Consider the following 21,823-nt stretch of genomic DNA (forward strand, 5'->3'; position numbering starts at 1 on the left):
ACTATGAGATACAATGTAAAGTATATCGTTTTTATAGATGACACACATCCTAATGCTAATACTTTTTATTTCTAAATTACTCCGTTTACATTGCAGATAATTCACTCTACCATTTAAAATGTTATTATTGAACCAACAATTTTTTTAGCTGTAATATTGGTGTGGAGGCAACTAACTCAGTTCATTGTGTCTGATCCTGAGCTTTGAGATTTCTCCCTTGCCATTGTATAGGTAGCTCCCGGGTTACATGCGAGATAGAGTCTGTAGGTTTGTTGTTAAGTTGAATTTGTATTTAAGTTGAAACATATACATTTACTTATTAAATGCAACTTAACATAGTATTTATTTTTATCTTTCTGTGCTCCGTATAGAGTTGCCACCCGGCCGGTAAAACACCTGCCAAGGCCGGGCCGGTATTACAAATTCACTGGCAATGTAGCTGCCGGCAAATTTGTAATACCCCTAACAAAAGCACTTGGTCCTTCCCTAATCTGCTCAAAATGTACCTTTTCTCTGCCTTCTGGCCCACGTGAAGTGGCTCCACCACATTTTACATCATGGCCGATCCCTTTTACGTTACAGTCCATCCCTTTTGTTCCCGCCCCCACCAAATTTTATGAAAAGGTGGAAACCCTAGCTCCGCAGTAGAGAACACATGCCAGAGGGGATTGGGGCAGGTGGTTTATTTAAACTAAATGCTGGGGAGGGGAGAGAAGGGAGGGATGGTGATATCACTCCAACTTGCAGTACAGCAGTAAAGAGTGACTGAAGTTTATCAGAGCACAAGTCACCTGACCTTAGGGCACCTGAGAAACTGACAATATTTCTAGCCTCATGCCAAACTGCAAAATTAAATACAACAAAATCTGTTTGCTCTTACAAAAAAAGATTCAGAGCAACATTCTGCTGGAGCAACTGATTCATATTGGAAAAATATGACAGTATCCCTTTAAAGATATATAAGATATATATAGTGGATAATGTACCCCCTACTGTAATTTATAAAGATATTATGTTACCGAGGAGTTATGTGACCATATAAAAGCACGAGGCCGAAGGCCGAGTGCTTTTATACAGGTCACATAACTCAGAGGTGACTTCTAATATCTTTATAAATTATAGCAGGGGGTACATTATGCATTATAATCTACATTTTCTGGGTGCAGTGTCTTGATTCCTAAAGATGTCTGGCTCTGTTCTGCCCTTGCCTTCTTGCCTGCCACAGGTGATGTAATAGGAGAAAGGACTGGAGACTGAGGTGGGAGTGTAAGTTGAGAGGGAGGTTATGTGAAAATTGGGAGAGTTGGTGAGAAGGAATGGAGAGAGACCATGTGAGGGGGAGGGAGACCCAGCGAGGGGGCTAGACAGAACCGACACAGAGATACAGGGAGTCAAACGTGAGACTGTGTCAGTGCAAAATGCTTCCCATCCCTCCTGCCAGCCCCTCCCCATTGGCAATGAGTTTCAGAGCATCACCAGTTAAATGGGAAGGAGCTAGAATGAGCCTGTCAGCACGGACTGACACAGAAAACCAGCATACCTGCTGCAACCGCTCCGCTCAGCACCTCTTTGATAATTACTCCTCCCCCTCCCCAATGAATTTCCCCGCACTAACAACAAGGGGAGGGAGATAAGAGCAGAGCGCAGACATGGATCAGCAGGGGGAGCACATGAGACGGAAGCTATGAGGGGCCATATCTGAGAGGGAGTCAGAGGAAAGGAGCGCACTGTGCTGTAAGTAAAATCTGAGCCTGCGAGTCAGACTGGAGGGGGGAAGCGTGTAGGGAGAGCTGCAGGGAGAGAGCAGCGGCGGAAGTGATGTAACATATTAACGGCGCGTTCTGATGTCAGAATGCGCTGTTTATAGGGATATAATTTACAGTCTGGTCCCATAGGGAAATGACCAGCCTGTAGATTATATAGTGAATAAAGTACCCCCTCTTGTAAAATATAAGGATATTATAAGTTACCGAGGAGTTTCATGACCCTATAAAAACACGAGGCCGAAGGCCGAGTGTTTTTATACAGGCCATGGAACTCCGAGGTAACTTATAATATCCTCATATTTTACAACTGGGGGTACTTTATTTATTATAATACACAAATTTTAGTGAGTCATGTGACAGAAATAACATCACTACTCACCGTTTATAACTGATGACATCACTACTCACCGTTTATAAGGATATAATTTACAAGATATTCATGGCTTTTGTGTATTATAAAGATATACACACACACACACACACACACACATATATATATAACAGATGATTAGGGAACTTACCTAAGACAGAGAAATATAAGAACCAGTCCTGTTCCAGTCAGACAAAGACATCCAGCTATTATATATTTATTTATCTGGTCCTGAACAGTATTTACTAGAAAAAAAAGCAAATTATTCATGGGTGTGCATGGCACTAATAAATACACAAACCTAATCATCAGTTTTGATCTGGTACAAAAAAGAAAGAAGCAAACATCACTTTCGCCATTTCAGAACTAGGCCAGCCAATAGAAAGCGATCTGCACTAAGGAGAACCAAGATGGGACAGTGGGAGGAGGCATTTGCACCCTGGGTAATTGTAAAATTCAAAAACTATACACCAAAAACTGGTTAAAAAGTTCAAATTAGAATAATTCAGGTGAAAACTGTCAATATTTTTAATTTCTTTATAATATTATGTAACTATGTTTTACTATTGCTCTCATACTTATTATACTGCAGTAATGCTAGAAACTGGCTTTTTGCACCTTTTCCTTTATTTGTAATTGTAAATAAACCCTATAGGGGGGAATGTAATAAAAGTCGCAAAGAGCAAAACAATTAGCACACATAAGAATACAAAGTCTAATATAATACTCTTCCTTAAACTATTATTACATTGTGAATTTTAATTGTGCATTGCTCACTTTTAAGAAGTGCTTGAAGGTGTTATAATCTTTTGGAGCAAACATAACGTTTTCAGTAAGAAGTTTTATTACATTCACTGCGCACTGGCGCTAACTATACAATTCGCAAACCTCCTTCCACTGTCGGAAGTGGTCGCTAAACAGTTTCCGGGTTCGCAAAAGCTATATTAAATTCGCACAAAGGCAAATTTGTTAGCACAGAGGCATAACTTTTCACACTGAAAATATTTTTTCCTTTACTGACTTTTATTACATTCCCCCAATAGAGTTTTGCAACTTCCAAAAAAAATATAAAATTTTTATTCCTATTAAAAAAAAATACAAAATCAGTCATCAGTCAGTTTTCTTTTACTTACCTACATGCAAAGGCTCTGTCCAGTTACTATACAGCTCCTTTTCTGTGAATGTTGTTTTGGCTCTCACCTTTATCACGTGGTTATTCCATGAGGGCTGCGGTGGCTTATTTTCTAACTTCGTTTCCTGAACTGGCTGTGTCTGCATAGAAGAACTTATTAAGTAAGTACAGGTATATGAACCATTATCTTGAAACCTTTCATCCCCCTTTCATCTCCCATAGACTCCATTTTATACGAATAATCCAAATGGTAAAAAAAAATTCTTTTTTTCTTTGTAATAATAAAACAAAACCTTGTACTTGATCTTGACTAAGATATAATTAATCCTCATTGGAAGCAAAACCAGCCTATTGGGTTTAGTTAACATTTAAATTATTTTAGGGGTTGTTCACCTTCCAAACACTTTTTTTTTCAGTTCAGTTCTTTTCAGATTGTTCCCCAGACATAAAGACTTTTTTCAATACTTTCTATTATTTATTTTTTACTGTTTTTCCAAAATCTAAGTTTAAAGTTGAATGTTCGTGTCTCCGGTGTTTCAGTCTGGCAGCTCAGTAATTCAGGTGCAGATTCTGAACTGTTACAATTTTGCAACATTTAGGGGCCGATTCACCAAGGGTCGAATATCGAGGGTTAATTAACCCTCGATATTCGACTGGGAATTAAAATCCCTCGACTTCGAATATCGAAGTCAAAGGAGTGCGATCGAATGATCGAAGGAATATTCCTTTGAATCGAACAATTCGAAGGATTTAAATCCAACGATAGAAGGAATATCCTTCGATCAAAAAAACTTAGGAAAGCCTATGGGGACCTTCCCCATAGGCTAACATTGAGTTCGGTAGCCTTTAAATGGCGAACTAGGGGGTCGAAGTTTTTTCTTAAAGAACAGTACTTCGACTATCGAATGGTCGAATAGTCGAACGATTTTTAGTTTGAATCCTTCAATTCGAAGTCGTAGTCGTAGTCGAAGGTCGTAGTAGCCCATTCGATGGTCGAAGTAGCCCACAAAACACTTCAAAATTCAAAGTTTTTTTACTTCGAATCCTTCACTCGAAGTTAGTGAATCGGCCCCCTAGTTGATACATTTCTCAGCAGCATCTCTGGAGTATTTACAGCTATTGTATCAATTCTAACAGCTGCCTTTAAACTCAGGAATTCTGCTCAGCAGCGACAAAAATAAGAAATGTATCAATTTAAAAAAAACAGTTTAAAGGGTCGGCGACCCTCCTCCCCGAACACAGAAAATAGAATGTAATTGGAAAAAGTCTTTATTTCTGGTGAACTATCTGAAAACAACTAGTTGTTTGAAGGTGAACAACCCCTTTAAGGTATAACTCAGGGCCCGGACCATTCTGCATAACAGGTCCAATACCTGTACATGAATTCATATGTTAGCAGTAGCGCAGGTGATATTTTGGGTCATTGAGGGTGCAGATGGTTTATATCAGTATATTTAAATGTGGGCTCCTGGTGGAAGTACATTTCTTTAAGAACTAGGAACTGTGTATAAAAAATGGATCAATACCAGGAATATATAATCCAGAGTTGGATAACATCCAGTTGAGGATCTCTAGTCCTCTGACTTCTCCTACTGCTCCTTTGGACCTGAGCTGATTTTGTTGCATGAATGGCTAAAGCCAAGTACTGATTGTGTTGGCACGGGAAGTGTAATAATTATGTACTATGCAAATTATGCAAATCAAGTACAGTTTTAAGAAAACAATTGTTATCTTTGTTGACCCTATATCTTCAATTAGGATAAGTATTGCCACGCTGCTAATAGTAGGCTGTAACCCATTTCTGTTCACATCCAAATTTTTGAGTAGAACTGATCATACTGTCATTTTGGTTATTATTAGTTAAAAACCCTACTGAGCAGGTTTTTTGCAGCCAAGTGGCACCCCTTGACTTCCTATCAGTAAAACTAACAAATTGCTCTAAAAATACAGCTTTAGGGCAGAGACATGCTGCGATTCGGGGAGATTAGTCGTCCGGCGACAAATCTCCTCTTCTTCGGGGCAATTAATCTCCCCGAACTGCCTCCTCTGCCTTCCCGCCAGCTAGAATTTAAATCCCTGGCGGGATGGCACTCGGAGAGCTTCGTTTTCCAAAGTCGCCCGAAGTTTCCTCGTGAGGTGACTTCGGAAACCAAAGCGCTCCGGGTGCCATCCCGCCGGCAATTTACATTGTAGCAGGCAGGGAAGTTTCGCGGAGTCAGTCGCCCCGAAGAAAAGGAGAATTGTCACCAGGCAACTAATCTCCCCGAATTGCAGCATGTGTCTCTGCCCTTAATATACTACCTACCCCAATCCCCTCTGGCATGTGTCGTCTACTGCAGAGCACAGAATAATAAAAATACATATGCACAGAAAGGAAAAATAAATACTGTAAAAATAAATACTATCTTAAGACAATCATCTGTCTTGTTGCATTTAATAAGTAAATGTATATGTTTCAACTTACATACAAATTTAACTTAAGAACAACCTACAGACTCTCTCTTGTACATAACCTGCGTCTTCCTGTACATTTGCTTTAACCCTACATTGTGAGGGTCATTAGAATACCAAATACCTTGTTGCTGCCGTCCTTCAGGTTCCAAATGATCACTTCATATTCCAAGCAATCTGGACACAAAGCATATGGTTTGTCCCAACTGAGGATCTGGATGTCTTCCCTCTCAGATAAAGACATGTTACGGGGAGGATTGATTATTTCTGTGGATAGTGGAAAAATAAATCCAATTAGATCACTCACTAACTGCACAAACTCAAACAAGAGTATTTAGAGAAAACACTCATTTCTTGCCTTTCTTAACCAACAACCAAATGCAACATTCTGCTCCTTTGAAAAAAACTGTATTTAGATGGTGCTTGTTAAAACGAGCACCAATGTTGTCCTAATCTTCATACAAGCCCATGAACCTTAAAGAGAATTCCATTTAAAAGTCCACTTTATTGCAGTTTACTGTACAAATCCAATTCCACAGCAACAGTAGTTGAATATCTGAATTATCTGGTGCATGTTATGGGTCTCCCCTTTGCCGTGGTAAAATAAGCTATAGAAATATTACATTGATGATATGGTCACCTCAACAAATGCATGCAAATATCATTCTCTTGAATATGTGTTGCCACTGGGGGGGAACAACTTTTCTTACACTTTGGGGGTTTTTGGTTGGCGAGCTCACCTAGGTGTTCTGCCATGTACACATGTTGGAGGCTTTGAATTTTGAGGCTCTTGCTGGACCCGTTGACGTGCACAAGAAATCTACCAGAATGCTTATTTTTGCTGATTTCTTCAAAAGGAAACTGGCAGCCGGTAGAAATCTCACCCTGGGAATTTTTATAACACTTCTCTGTTGTGTTCTTGTATCTAAAAAAAACAGAAGTGACAAAAACATGACATTAACATTCTGTGTCAACAGTGCTTACTCCATCACCTATTCAAAGCACATCCTTTAAATCTCCTGGAATTGCGGAGAAGATGCAGGATTTTAGCCCAACCACACCCACATTGGTTCAAAAACACTGGGAATGCATTGGAGATCCAATCATTTTTTAAATTTCCTTGCACCAATCCCGATTGTTCTATTCCAGATGATGAAAATTTGCACGAATAAAGGGGAGGGGACAGGGTAGATGAACGGCAGTGGGCCTAGGGGCACCAAATATGTAAATCCGGCCATGTAAATCTCCTAATGTCATATTTCATCCTTATTATCATTATGGCATCCATTTTTTGGAGCAACTCTCCTATTTCATCATTCTAGTCTATAACCCCTAATCTATGTAATTCATCAGAGCATGTATAATGTCTATACTGCCGACATTATGGATTTGCTTCAAATGTTTTTCTTTATGAATTCAGGTCCCATAACCCATCACAGCCTACAGTGTTGCTGCTGCTATCGCCATTACTTCCAGTTACAGGTTAGTGGACTGTGTGTGATCTCTTACTTGACGAAACCAATTCTACTTCACCAGTGTTTGGTTTTCAGCAGACCGAGTTCAACCTTCCAGTCCATTGCATACCTCCCAACATTTTGAAAATAGAAAAAGGGACAAAAACTTTTGCTGTGCACAGCACGGTGACATTATTTGACCACTCCCATCTTAAGGCCACACCCCCTGATTACCATGTCCATTTTACAAAATTTAGCAGGTTATGGAAAGTTTCAACACATTTCTATGGGTTTAAGGGTCAGGTTTTATGTATTATTACAGTTTTGCTAATGAAAGTGAATTGCCCTTTAAGGTGCTAGTTAGTGATGGACGAATAAAGTCACGGTCAATTTCCGCGTTTCGCTGCCAGCGAATAAATTTGCGAAACTGCTGCAAAAATATGCTGGCTATAAAAAAATTTGGGGAAAAAAGGTCACCCATTCCAATTAGAAGAAAAGAGGTTCCGGTTAAATATTTAGAAGGGTATTTTACAGCGAGAGCTGTGAAGATGTGTAATTCTCTCCCTGAATCAGTGGTACAGGCTGATACATTAGATAGCTTTAAGAAGGGGTTGGATGGTGTTTAGCAAGTAAGGGAATACAGGGTTATGGGAGATTGCTCACAGTACAAGTTGATCCAGGGACTGGTCCGATTGCCATCTTGGAGTAAGGAAGGAATTTTTCCCCCCTCTGAGGCAAATTGGAGAGACTTCAAACAAGATTTTTTTGCCTTCCTCTGGATCAACTGGCAGTTAGGCAGGTTATACAGTATATAGACTTAAAAAGTTGAACTTGATGGATGTGTGTCTTTTTTTAAAGGGGTGGTTCACCTTTGAACTAACTTTTAATATGTTATAGAATCACCAGTACTAGGCAACTGTTCAATTAGTCTTCATTATTTATTTCGTATAGTTTTTGAGTTATCTGTGGTCTTCTGCTGATCCTTTTCAGCTTTCGAATGGGGGTCACTGACCCCGTGTAAAAACAAATGCTCTGTAAAGCTACAAATGTATAGTTATTATTACTTTTTATTTTTAATTTTTCTATGCAGACCGTCGCCTATACATATTCCAGTTTTTTATTCAGACCAATGCATGGTTGCTCGTGTAATTTGTAGGGATGTACCGAATCCAGGATTTGGTCCGGGATTCGGCCAAGATTCGGCCTTTTTCAGCAGGATTTGGATTCGGCGAAATCCTTGTGCCTGGCCGAACCGAATCCAAATCCTAATTTGCATATGCAAATTGTGGGGAGGGCGGGATTTCACATGAATTTTTGTTACAAAACAAGGAAGTAAATCAGTTTTTTCCACTTTTTCCTTCCCGATCCTAATTTGCATATGCAAATTAGGATTCGGTTCGGGATTCAGCTGAATTTTCCAAGTGGTCAACAATAGACTGTGGAAGAGAGAGAGAGAGAGAGAGAGTGCATCAGTCAGAAGGTTGCATGTGCCATAGGCTTGAGGCCTACTGCCCGCTTCCCTTCAACTCTCAATGTAACCCTATTGTGAGCTGACAGAAAACATTTTTAAGGACACACACTGGGGGTCATTTATGATGTTCGTGCAGCACATATTTATTCACAAATGTTTGCATTATCAATATTTTTCCTTCAAGCTTAAATATTGCACTGGTCTGCTCGTTTTTCTGTTTTTAGAGAATTCACATTGCGCACAAATATTTGCTAATTGCACGCAAAAGAGATGGGCGGGGGCTGTGTAAGGCGAAAATAGAGTTGACAGTAATTTAAATTCACAATTTGCGAAAACTGCTTATTATGAATATTTTCTCTGCCACCAAAATCATGGTGTAACTAAATGTACAGTAAGTGCATAAATATGCACAATTTTTGATTATACCATATTTAAAAAGTCCTTATGGATAAAAAAAAAAATCGCAATTCTGTTTGCACATTGAAAACACCACTCTTATCCATAAATATAACCATGCGCAGGGCAAATAGGTTCACTGGGCAAATCATTCTGCGCTGAGCAAAGTTTATAAATGAGCCACACTGATTTGCCAAAATTTTAATCCATGTTAGGGCACTGATGTTCAGAATATATTTGTAAGCATCTTTTGAGGGTATATTTATCAAAGAGTGAAGTTAGCCATCACCCCAGTTGGGATTTTTTAAGGCGTATTTATCAAAGGGTTATTACTAATGTCACAGTATTAAGTGTGGATAAAGTTGGAACATTTATTCCAGACAAGTTTATATGCAGTGTCAGTGTCAGTACTGCTTCTGCTGACAAGAGACACTCCATTAACCTGATGCTTGATACAGGTTCAGCTGTTTCTATACTACCAAAGGATATTTTCTTGAAATACTTTGCAAAAGATCCGCTTGATGCACCTGCCCTGAAACTGGTCAGTTACTTAAAGGATCCAATCCCTGTGCTTGGTTGTTTGCCAGTGACTGTACAATTTGAATCAAATACTGTAAAATGTGACTTTTACATTGTGAATAAGGTACTGCTATACTTGGAAGGGATCTCTTTGCTGCATTAAACCTACAATTAGTTGATGGTTTCATTACTACAGCACCAGTGCCTGCCACACAGCCAGTGTCTAAAATGTCTCCACAAAACAACACTTCACTGGGCTGTGCAAAGAACTTTGTACACAAAGTTAAGTTGAGACCAGATGTAAAACCAGTACCATTCCTTGATTCAGCATGGGAAAAACTTGCTATTGATATTGTCGGTCCTTTTACAGATGCTCCTATAGACTGTATATTTGCTATAACCTTGATAGACTATTACAGTAAATGGCCTGAAATTGCATTTGTTTCTCATATAATATCAGCTACAGTAATAACATTTCTGTCTTCAGCAGAGAAGGTAATCCAAAGGATTTAATATCAGACAACGGACCAGAGTTTGTCTCATCTGAGTTTGAATTCTTTCTGAAAGAGGGGAATATTGTGCATAGGAAATCTTCAGTGTATTACCCACAAGCAAATGGAGAAATTGAGCGATTCAACAGAAGTCTGAAAAAAGCACTACAGACAGCAAATCTTACTGGGAAATCTTGGAAAGTATTTACAACAGAGTTCCTACATAACTACAGAGCAATGTGCCATGCAACAACCCAATCATCTCCTGCTAACTTATTACATGGCAGACAGATGTGCACTAAGTTACAAGTTGCAGACATCAAAATTCCACAAAATACTGTGCCTACAACATCATCTACTGCTGACATTGTGAAACGTCAACAAGCCAAATGCAAGGCTTATACTGACAGAAAACGTGGTGCCAGAGAAGTACACTTTCAGCCTGGATCTTTAGTCAGAATTAAGAAACCAGGAATACTGAAACAAGAACAATCTAAATTTACTACAGCATATGAAGTGAGACACCAGCGAGGACCATACACATATGAACTGTCTGATGGACACATATGGAATGCAAGTCGTCTTACTCCTGTAGATATGACTTTGGAGAAGCTCCATTTGATGAAGGACATTTTCCTACTCCTGATGTCAACTGTAATGGGCCTGAAGAAAGTGAACCTATAAGGCGTACTCAGAGAATCAGAAAACTACCTGCTTTGATCAAGGACTATGTGATGTGAATAATGTATATTATTGCTTTAAGATGCATTGTTGTTGTTTAGTACATTTGCCAAAATGCTTTCCTACTATAGGGGGAATATGTGGTGTTTATACAAATGGCCTGTAGATGTCACTGTACACAACAGTTATACTGTGAATACACAATACTGTCTAGAAGATTAAAAGTGAAAGTAAGAGTTGCTTCCTGTTGTGTAATGGCTGTCTGACTCTGCTAATAAAGCACTGTTATACTCTACTCATCCTCGGCTACTCAAAACATAACACTCATAGCCAAATACAGTAAAGTCAGTAAATCCAGCTAAAGCACAAGATGAATCAGTTGCTATCCGTCCTCCTGTTGTATACGTATTAATCTGAAAGCGACACACATTGCCAAATAGTTAGAATAATTCAAATAGAAGAGAGGAATCTGGACCTCACCTGTAGTAAAGGTAATACTGAGTGTCTGCAGGTGCATTGATACCCGCAGTCCAGCTACAGGTAAGTGATGTTTTTAAAAATTCATCAGTCTTTATGTGACAGGTTAGATTGGTGACTGCTGTCCCTTTGGCTCCTGCAGGAGAATAACACAGAACTGTATGTAAGAAACACTCACTAATAACTACATTTTATACCTGATTACATTTTACAAATCAGATTATCATTGAAAGTAGCCAATATGCATTATTGAATAAACAAGAGGTTTTTTTTTAGTTGAGTAACTTAATGTATGTCATTAATTGCTTCCTATTATAAGAGTCGGGGTTTTTCTTATTTCTTTTTACCTTTACATTATTGCTTTTTATTTAAACATAAAGAAAAAAACGTAAGGGTATCATTATACAACACTTTGAATCATGTAAAAAAAAGAGAAACAAGATTTAAGAATATATGACATCTGAGCCTACGTATCACTTATATAGGCAATTATTCTAAATGTGCCTTTCCAGTGCTCACGTGTTCTGTCCTGAAAACTATAAATACCATATAGGCTTCAGTGTATTTTGGCTAAGATCTAGGGGCACATTTACTGAGCTTGAGTTACGGATTCGAATAAAAAATACTTCGAATTCCGTAGTATTTTTTTGGCTACGACAACCATCGCATTGGCTACTTCGACCACGACTTCGAATCGAATGATTCGAACTAAAAATAGTTTGACTATTCGACCATTCGATAGTCGAAGTACTGTCTCTTTAAAAAAACCTTCGACCACCTACTTCACCATCTAAAACCTACCGAGCACCAATGTAAGCCTATGGGGAAGGTCCCCATAGGCTTTCCTAGCAATTTCTGATCGAAGGAAAATCCTTCGATCGATGGATTAAAATCCTTCGAATTGTTTCAATTCAAAGGATTTAATCGTTCGATAGAACGATTTTTCCTTCGATCGAACGAATTGCGGTAAATCCTTCAACTTCGATATCCGAAGTCGAAGGATTTAACTTCGATGGTCGAATATCGAGTGTTAATTAACCCTCGATATTCGACCCATAGTAAATGTGCCCCCAAGTGTAGTATCTGTTCTTATCAATGGGTAAATATCTCCTAGCTAAGGGAGCTATGGAAATTCCCATCCACTGCTGAGGCAGAGAAACACTTGTTTCTCTAGCCAGGGGTCTTACATTTTCAGAAGGAGTCCATATGAGTCCCAGGCCAAGCAAACCTTGGTGCCAGAAGACCATGAGTGCTCCCCCAGCCTTTTGACACAGTGGTTACAGAAATCTTTCAATCCAGCCAATAGGCTGGGGCAGCACACTGTCAATACTTTTTTATGACTATTATATTATTTATTATTTTACCCATAACAGGTCATTCAGCACTTTTAAAAGCACTTTAGAATCACGTGTTTTACACAATGATCTAGGAGGAGATGTGTAGCCATTAGGCTCCTTCTCCCACTGAACCACTGGCCTGGAAGAGGGTGCAAAGATGTCGGGTCCTCTTTGCCTCTGGCTTGAGGGGGAAGGAGAAAGGGCCCCCTCTAGCCTTGCAGCAAAAGAGGTCTGAAGACCCTTGCTTCCTGCAGGCCTTCTGGCTGTGGAGGTCCGGGACAAAAAGACTGCCCCTAGCTTTGGCGAAGGAGAGTCTGAAAAAACTCAGGGATTCTCAGCGCCTTTTAGCTGTGTGTCCCAGGGTTTTAAATTAGGGATGCACCCAATCCACTTTTTTGGATTCGGCTGAACCCCCGAATCTTTCGCGAAAGATTCGGCCAAAAACAGAATCCGAACCCTAATTTGCATATGCAAATTAGTGGTGGGAAGGGGAAAACATTTTTTTCTTCCTTGTTTTGTGACAAAAGGTCATGCGATTTCCCTCCCCACCCCTAATTTGCGTATGCAAATTAGGATTTGGTTCGGCCGGGCAGAAGGATTCCGAATCCTGCTGAAAAAGGCTGAATCCTGGCCGAATCCCGAACCGAATCCTGGATTCGGTGCATCCCTAGTTTTAATTTACTTTTTTTAGACTATGTCAAGGGCACATTTAGCACTTTTGCACTGGGTGTTTTAAAGCACACAAGCTTCAATAAAATAAATAGGTATCAGTAGGCCTATACCTAGGGTGTCAGATTTAGGTTGGCAGCCCAACTGGGCCTACATGGTAGATAAAATACATAAAAATATCTAGAGAAAAATCCCTCAGCCTAAAATTTGACTGTAGGTTGAGGGTGGTGGGGTACCATCTTCCCCAGCAATTGGCACATGCCCTGGACAGACACCCATGTGTGCTTGTGCCAACCACAGGAGAAGGTGGCAGACTAAGGTGACATGCCAAGGGCAGCACCAGACTTAAATACAGTCCTGCACAACACTGGAAAAAAGCAAAGAGGTCCAGGATGTGTTCCAGGTAATGTGAAGGCAGAAAAGCCACATGCACATTGCTGTCAAGGATAACAAACCACTCCGTTCTGATGACACTGTCCTTTTATGTATTTAAAGACAATTTGCTGAGCCATTGCTAACCTGAAAATGGAGGAAGCTCCTGCTGCACCTGCTCACTTTGGGACACATACTCGTCACCTTCCATCAGCAGGGTTTTCACAGTTGCATGGAGACCTCTGTGCAGAGCAATCAGGCGTGTTGAATTTGTATGTAATGTACGGAACTGAAAAAACATTAAATTATTAAAACTGAAAAGTTTTGCCGATGCACATATATAAAAATATAGTGTGTTTAGTTTAGTTCTGCCTGTATGTTATTTTGCTTTTTATAACACTGTTGGTCTTGGTTTATCCCTCTAGGGCTAGTGGCAAACTATCTGGCTAAACTATCATGTGTCACACATGTGTGAAAATACATGCATGATATACTGACTAGTGATGGGCGAGTTTGGGGCTTTCGGTTTGCCAAAAAATTCGCGAATTTCCCGAAACGGTGAAAAATTTGGCGTCTCATTTTTGACGCTGGCATCAGTTTTTTTGGATGCCAGTGTCCGTTTTTTTGGACGCCCGTGACCGTTTTTGGCCATGAATTCGAGCCTGGCGAATACATTCGCCCATCACTAATACTGACCCTTGAAAAAATGAAATAAGCTCAGATTTGTGCACAAGCCTAATGGTGATATTTCATGATGTAAGTCAAATTTAGAAAAGACACCCATTTATTAATTTTTGTTTAAAATAAGTATTTACTTATTCTTCTGATATATTTAACTGGTGTCTCATTTTCATGTACAAACCTGCTTGACTGCCTTTTTTGAACCCTGCTATCCAGTATGGAACCATATTGCAACTCAAGACTCCTCGCAACAATACAATAGTTATGTTCACTAATACAAATCTTCAATATCTCAGCAACATGCCCCCATTTTTACCCCTAGAGCTGCAATCGTGTCTATTAATGTCTTACATGTAATATGGTTTCTTAACTGTTTACCTCTTCCTCTTTTGTATCAGGAGTCTTTATCGTCACTTGGTATTTTATAGATCTATTTGCAGCAATAGGCTCTCCACTGGGCCTCCAAGACAGATCAACTTTTCCAAGGTCCGAGACCCAAATTCGAAACTCCTTTGGGGCTTGGATGTGATCTGCAATTCGCAAGTAATATCCATGAATTTATACATTATATGGATGGAAAAGATAATGAGATGCATGAAGTACTTCGTTAATTCTTCCACTGTGCATCTTGCTCCCTCCATATTTGCACTGTCGGGCATAAATAGATTAATCTAGATTAGATTAATCTATAGATCAATCTAGTCTTTTGACATGTAAGGGGTTGCAGGTAGGTGGCCAATAAACATCAACACATATGTCCCTTACAAGCATGCTTATCCACTAGTGCTAACAGTTTGAATATATGTCTGTGAAACATGTCATTAATTGAGAGGTTTTGGGATACTATAATAGCTTTTGCTGTAGGGCAAAATGTGCAAATTAGATTAAGACATGTTAAACAATAGGGATTTTCTATACAGCAGGGCAATTTATTTATTAGGAGTTCTTTCATTAAATATTCAATGTAACGTAGCAGGAGAAAGCCTATCCAATGTATAATGTATGACATATTTCAATACTAGATTTGTGTGTGTGTGTATCTGTCTATATACAGTGGCTCCCAAACTATTGGGCTGCTCCCCAGAGAAGTGACTGGGTACTTAGCTAGAAGGCCAATACAATTATCTGGATTTGGACAAATGCCTATTTCTACTCCTGGATAATATTGGAAGGCCAGATTCAGTCAGTTAAGGTGAGGTTTTGGGTATACCCCTTGGAAATCTGAGAGAATGCCACATTTACATAGCTGGCCATGCTTATATGATCAATTGTCATTCTGTTAACCAGGATGGACAAAGAGCAACAGCAATTGTTCTTACTAGTCTTGGGGTTTAACAGCGGCTCCAGATTTATCTACCCAAGCCAGGAGATAGCATATGTAAGATTAATTTACCATATTGATCTGCTGCTTCTTAGAAGGTCTAAAATAGATTGATTCACTAAATCTTAGGACATAGTGCAATAGCACATACATGGAATATTCATAGACTTAACAAAGGGGCCGAAACAGTATTGTATTATGGTCATACATTAATCCTGCGCAATTTGATTTATTTTCCTGCTTAAAAGAGAAAAGCACCTAAATAACTGAGCAGTGTAAATCACAGAAATCAGATCAATATTAAGGACTTCAGTCTATTAGGAATGACAGACTACAGTTATTTGAGATATAAACAATGGTTGTTGCAGAGGTACAGACAAGATATATAAAAACAATGAGAATATATCATGGTAACCTTGAAAACGTTCCATTGCATGCCAATCAAGAATTTTGATCAGGTGCACAATCATGTGTCTCCCCCAAAAAAGTAAAAACAACTAAAGTGTTCAGATTATAGATCACGTTGACTGTGTTGGACATGCTAGACTTTAAAGGGGTAGTTCACCTTTCTATTCAGGCCTCTACTATTCATATTCCAGTCTCACTTTCAAATCACTACATGGTTGCCAAGTTCATTTGGACCCTAGCAACCAGATGGCTGAAATTACAAACTGGAGAGCTGCTTAATAAAAAGCAAAATAATAAAAAATTAAAAGATTGTCTCAGAATCTTACTCTCTACATTTTACGTAAAGTTATCACAAAAGTGAACAACCCCTTTAAGGGGCTGTAATCTCCAAATATAGATGTTTAACAAACCAGCACACATATTGGATGGCCACTGATTCTTGGTTGCGCTAGACCCTTGAACCCAAAAATATCAGTTGAACTATAATATATCTGGGGTTGTATGCCAATTCTATGTATTTATGAGCCATTACATTACATGTGGCCTATCCAGACTGCAATGTGAACTCATATTAGTGGATGGATATTAGCAGAATGTTGTCAATCTGCTTATTTAGTCCATCACTCAAGTGAATAGATAAGTGTTATTTTGGCATTAATGTTGACTGCCGGTGGAGTAAAAGTCCTGTGGTTTACTGAGCAATTAAAGATGTAAACAACAATTTGGGGGTGGACAAAGCCTCCCTTTATCAGATTCTGCTGCTGTTGGCATTCCTGTAATGAGCATGCTAGGTATAAGAGGAGGCATGCCTTGATAGTAGCGATGTGCGGGTTGAGAAAAACTTGATCTACACCCGACCCTAACCTGCTGAGCCCCAGCCTGTACCCAACCCGGCAAGCTCTGCTCTTTATGTACCTGTGCCCTCCATGCCTTGCTTTGACATCACAAAACGTGCCAGGATGGGGCCTGCGTGAGTATATGCAAAGGCGCAAGCAGAGGCGGAATTGGGGTGGCCTGAAGAGGTACTGCAGAAGTCGGTTACTGCCTGGTAACCAATCAGTGGAAACCAAGAGAGCTGAAAAGCAGGAAGCAGTGTTCTGGCTATTATGTTAGAAATCCAGTCACTCCAGCCTTTATACATTACATTTTTGGCTCGCTAACTGTATCGAAAACATTTTTCATTTCGCACAGCCTATCTATTTACCCAGTTTTTATACTGAACAGTTCCTTTAATGAAGTCATGCAGAAAATGCTGAAGTTTCTGGTTCTTTGGGCCAATATTTTCATCAACAGGACAGACCACTGGCTTATTTTCAAGGAGCTAGTAAGTGTCCAAAATATTAGACAATATTTTGTGCATTTACAAATATTGAAAAAATAGTATAATTTCCAGTTCTTCAGTGTTTAACATCAAAAGTCTGAAGTTGGGTTGGCCAAGCACTCAGGATTCAGCCAAATGCAAATATTGTAAATTGTTGGAATTTTGCAGAAGCCATATTTGGTGTATTCCGTATGTATCTGTTCCCTATTTTACAGACATAGCACACTATGATATCCAGTATAATTCCACTGTGGGTTGCCTCTGTTTGGGAGCAATAAACAGCCATCATTGAAACTCACCACTTTTAATCAGCTGTATCCACAAGAACATTAACATGACGTGTCTTAATCCAGTCATTGCCTAAAAAACATAAGATTCTTGTCATTGTATGTATATTCTGTTAGTATACAAGCGTATCAGTTGAGTTTGGTACAGTTTTTACATATTACATTTGTTTTTATCATCCCACTAACTCCTTCTAAAGTTTTGAAAGAAATTTTTGAAGTAGAAATTGATGTCAATATTAGAAAATTTTACAGATACAAGGCTGTTTCCGTGAAGGGATATAAAGCTTGTGCCTTTGGTGAGATGATTTGGTCTCTCTCTCTCTCTCTCTTCCTTATATTTAATTACTCCTACATTCCTCATTCTTTGTGTAGGGGAGCCAATATAAGCATGCAATAGAATTGAGTTCCCACTAGCTCCACCTAGTAGAGTTAGCTAGCGGAGTAGAAGCCATTTCTTTGACATATGTCACAAGTGTGGGTATGTGTTCCACAAAGAAAATACGACAATAATGTTGGATCAATAGTCACTACTGAATAGCCACTACTTTCCACAGTGTGTCTTAAGGTCACAGAGCATTTCCTCATCCCTATTTTCCTACATATGGTACCATGGCCACAAACCAACTACTTTATTTAGTTGAGGAATAAACCTTTATTTCCTCCCCACAATCTGTGTCATCTGCAGAAATAAAGATATAAGAAAAATCCTAAACACAATCAAAAAAAAAATGTAAATATATATATATATATATATATATATATATATATATATACACAACTTAGGGGCAGCATTCCACTATATTACTTGCCCCATATATACAACTAAGGGGCAGCATTCCACTATACTACTTGCCTCGGGTACACGTTAAATGATCCAGATACTTCAAATGAAGACTGAGATGATTTGCAAAAAATTCAAAGCCGCATGAACAGCCAACGTGATATTTCACGTCCCTTGAGAAAGGTCCCAGTGGTGACCGAAATGTCACATTGGCTGTTCACACAGTTTTGAATACACTTAGAATTTTTTGCAAATCATCTCTCATTAATTCTCAAACCACCAGCAATAATAACACACAATGTAAAATACATTTGTTAAGGGGGTTGAGAAACTGAATAGGTAATCTCTCCAAATTATCATTAGGCACTTAGGCATCCAGTAATATAGCTGGCCCTTAGCCTATACATTGTTTTTTTTTTTACCGCCCCATAATGTCAAGCACAATGAGTCTTTAGATGGAATCATAGTGACTGAGTTCTTACAAATCTGATAACAAGAGACTGCAACTGTGTGCTTTGGAGTTCTCTGAATGGAAATGCCCAGCTCAAAGTAAAGGCATAAGTCATGCATAAAGAAAAGCTGTAAAAGAGCTGATAAAATCAGGATGGGTGAGGTAGCAGTACAAAATGAATAAAGAGAGCTGTGGTCCCCAATCAGCCTATGCCACTTCCCCACTTCACTTTGCTGCCACACATCATGCAAATTACCTCCCTTTCCCGCAAAAGGTCAGAACACCCGGATGGACCTCGAAAGAAGTGGGATCGGTACCCACAGGGAAAAGGAGTCACTTGTACACTTGTGCCACAGCCGAAACTGTCACAGCAGTGATATTATCCATGGCAGGACGGTTTCTATCCTGCCCATGGCCATCACTAGAAGCAGGCACTGTCCAGTTATGAGTATCTTCCACTTTTGCCATTGGCATACCTATTGCCTGAAGGATACTCGCAGTGGGGGTATCAGACAAACCCAACCTCCTTAATAGGAAACAGCAGGGACATACCAGGCTCTGAGTAAGTGCTGACATTATCATGGTGGGACATGCTCTGGCCATTTTCTGCCACATGCAAATCTTCCAGCTCCTATGTCACAAGGACCTCTTCGGCCACAAAGGAATTGCTCAAGTTGAACCCTTTTGGCACTGGATTTGAGTCTCTAGCAGTGCGCATTCAATCTGTAAAAGAAAAGAAACAGCTTCAGAATCATTAACCACCAGTTGGGTATGCTCCTTTTGAGCCCAGAGCCACATGCACAACAGTCTGAGCAGCTGCTACTGGCATTAGGTGGTGATAATACAACAGCTTGTACTGTCCAAATTCTAGTTTAATGGTGGAAATCCCTATTCAGCTCTCTGACACTCCACCAAGCAACAATCCCATATATGATATATATACTGCTACCAACTCATGTATTTGTTAAAGGAGAACTAAAAATAAGTAAGGTAGAAATGTTGTACATTATGTTTTGGGCTTCTGTGCCAGCCCAATACAACCAAAGCAGGGAAGATCTGTGCCTTCAAAAGTGTCCCAGTAGCTCCCCATCTTATTTTCTGCTCAATTTATTCAACACGCTATCTGGCTGATTTATAAATAATTCCGGTTATTAGTACATGGCAGCTTAGAAACCGGCAAAATCAGCATCAGAATTTAATTATCAGCCCTGTAGCATCATCTTATATTACAGGCCAGCCTAATTTTCTGCTTGAAAATTTGTGAAGACCCCTAAACTGAGCTTCTCAACAGCTGTTCAAAGCCCACTGAGCATGTGCGTGTCACTGACACTCCTAACAAAATCCAAGATAAGAAACTCGGCAAGTCGAATGACTTGTGAACAAGAGTTTAGCTTGGATCTGGCTGTAATTTCAGGGTTCCCTGACTTGCACCAAGCTGCATGTATGATGTCTTCCCTACTCTGAAACTGTGCATTGCAACTTACATGAGGTTCCTGAAAAGTGGGCGCACCATGATTACAAGTTATGACAGATGCTACTAAACTGGCCCTGCAATTACATTGGAATTCTGGGGGGGATGGAGACCTGGCAATAACGATTGACTATAAAACATGATGGAGGTTTTTCTGAACTTCACTTCTCGCAATTCTTCCATTCCCTTTTCAGCTCCATTGTGCCACACCCTTTCCCATTGTTTAATATACTTTGGGTTTTCCTGCTGTTGTTTTCTCATCCCTCTCCTCATTTATAATTCTCTCCTGCATTTTCATCCACCTTTGCTCAAGTGCCTTTCAATTCTTTGATTATTTCTTCTGGGATTTCAGCCCCTGTTCTGTGGGAGACTATTATTAAGGCCGGACTGGGAGGAAAAAGCAGCCCTGGCAAAAGTATCAAAGCAGCCCATGTATTCTTGTTAATGCAAAGCATGATATATATTCAAGAAGTGAATTTGTCCCGTTTCGCTTCACCTAAAAATATTCAGGCGAAAAATTTTTGAAACGCGAATTTTAACACCCACGTGAATTTTGACACCTGCATTAACATCAATGGGCGTCCAAATAATGTTGACACACGACAGTTTTGACGCAAGCGACTATTCCAACCGTGTCCAAATTTTCTTAACGTTGCGAATTTCCACCGCAAATTCACACCTGCCGAATATATTCACCCGTCACTATAAATATATTTACAACCCCAAGTTTGAACTAGAACTAGTGTTTATTAATAAATATTTTAAGAGCTGTATTTCCTGTACCAAGTGGGGTCGATTATCATATAATCCCCAGCATTTTGTACACCCTAAATGCTTAAACTGAGCCTTGCAACAAATATCTCAACCCAGTTTCTATCAGTTGTATTAGTGGTCTATACTTACAGTATATTCTAAATTTTCCTGCTAGACCATACACCCTGGAGTATAAGAGAGCTGAATCGCCATGTGTGTCACAGTCCACAAGTACAAATATTAGCATAATCTTTGTGTTATATGGAGTATATATTATCATTTAATTGCCTCTGAGACTGTTTCGGTGGCAAGTCCCATTCCCCCATATGTAATAAAAAAACACTACATTTGCTCCCAGGAGAAGTATCCAATAAGATGTTTGCTTTTAAACAGGTGACAGGAAAATTTTACATCCTTGCTACCGGCCCTTAGAGGCAAACTTAGTGCCTTTTATTACATAACCCCTAATGCTGTGCCAATACAGATAGCATAGGAAAGCCAGGGCTGCCACTGACAGGTCACCAAACGCTCTGGCCTGTAGAAGACTTTCCTGAAGTTGTATGAGGGATGCAAACATAAACATGTCCTCGCCGAACCCCTTACACACTCCCCACAGTAAATGCTGACATACTGCGTGCGTGGCTGGAGCCCAACAGCCTGCAATTTCCTGAGAAGTCGGGCAGAGCTTATGCTAATGCCTATCTCTGGGCACACACAGCACACCCATACGGCTCTTTACTGACACAACCGGAAAAACTTATGG

The 21,823-nt window shown here is 39.6% G+C and overlaps 1 protein-coding gene and 1 long non-coding RNA gene across 3 annotated transcripts in view; one reads left to right on the forward strand and one right to left on the reverse strand.

The window, feature by feature from the left end:
* il5ra.S (interleukin 5 receptor subunit alpha S homeolog) overlaps positions 1-21,823 on the reverse strand; it is a 53,323-nt gene that overhangs the window by 10,294 nt on the left and 21,206 nt on the right. For both annotated transcript variants that reach the window (XM_041561703.1, XM_018261341.2), the window contains 9 exons: positions 19,389-19,559; positions 17,617-17,677; positions 14,646-14,797; positions 13,734-13,875; positions 11,212-11,344; positions 6,460-6,644; positions 5,844-5,986; positions 3,270-3,408; positions 2,288-2,381 (listed from right to left, as the gene is read on the reverse strand). In XM_041561703.1, the coding sequence (XP_041417637.1) occupies positions 2,288-2,381; positions 3,270-3,408; positions 5,844-5,986; positions 6,460-6,644; positions 11,212-11,344; positions 13,734-13,875; positions 14,646-14,797; positions 17,617-17,677; positions 19,389-19,451 (1,112 nt within the window). In that variant the 5' untranslated portion in view covers positions 19,452-19,559. The remainder of the gene's footprint in view (positions 1-2,287; positions 2,382-3,269; positions 3,409-5,843; positions 5,987-6,459; positions 6,645-11,211; positions 11,345-13,733; positions 13,876-14,645; positions 14,798-17,616; positions 17,678-19,388; positions 19,560-21,823) is intronic.
* LOC121393363 lies at positions 1,117-10,085 on the forward strand. Its single transcript, XR_005961021.1, has 3 exons — positions 1,117-1,734; positions 7,140-7,201; positions 10,047-10,085. It is a non-coding gene; the product is annotated as an uncharacterized LOC121393363 (long non-coding RNA).

Source organism: Xenopus laevis, chromosome 4S (genome assembly GCF_017654675.1).
Source record: "Xenopus laevis strain J_2021 chromosome 4S, Xenopus_laevis_v10.1, whole genome shotgun sequence".
Classification (NCBI taxonomy): Eukaryota; Metazoa; Chordata; class Amphibia; order Anura; family Pipidae; genus Xenopus; species Xenopus laevis.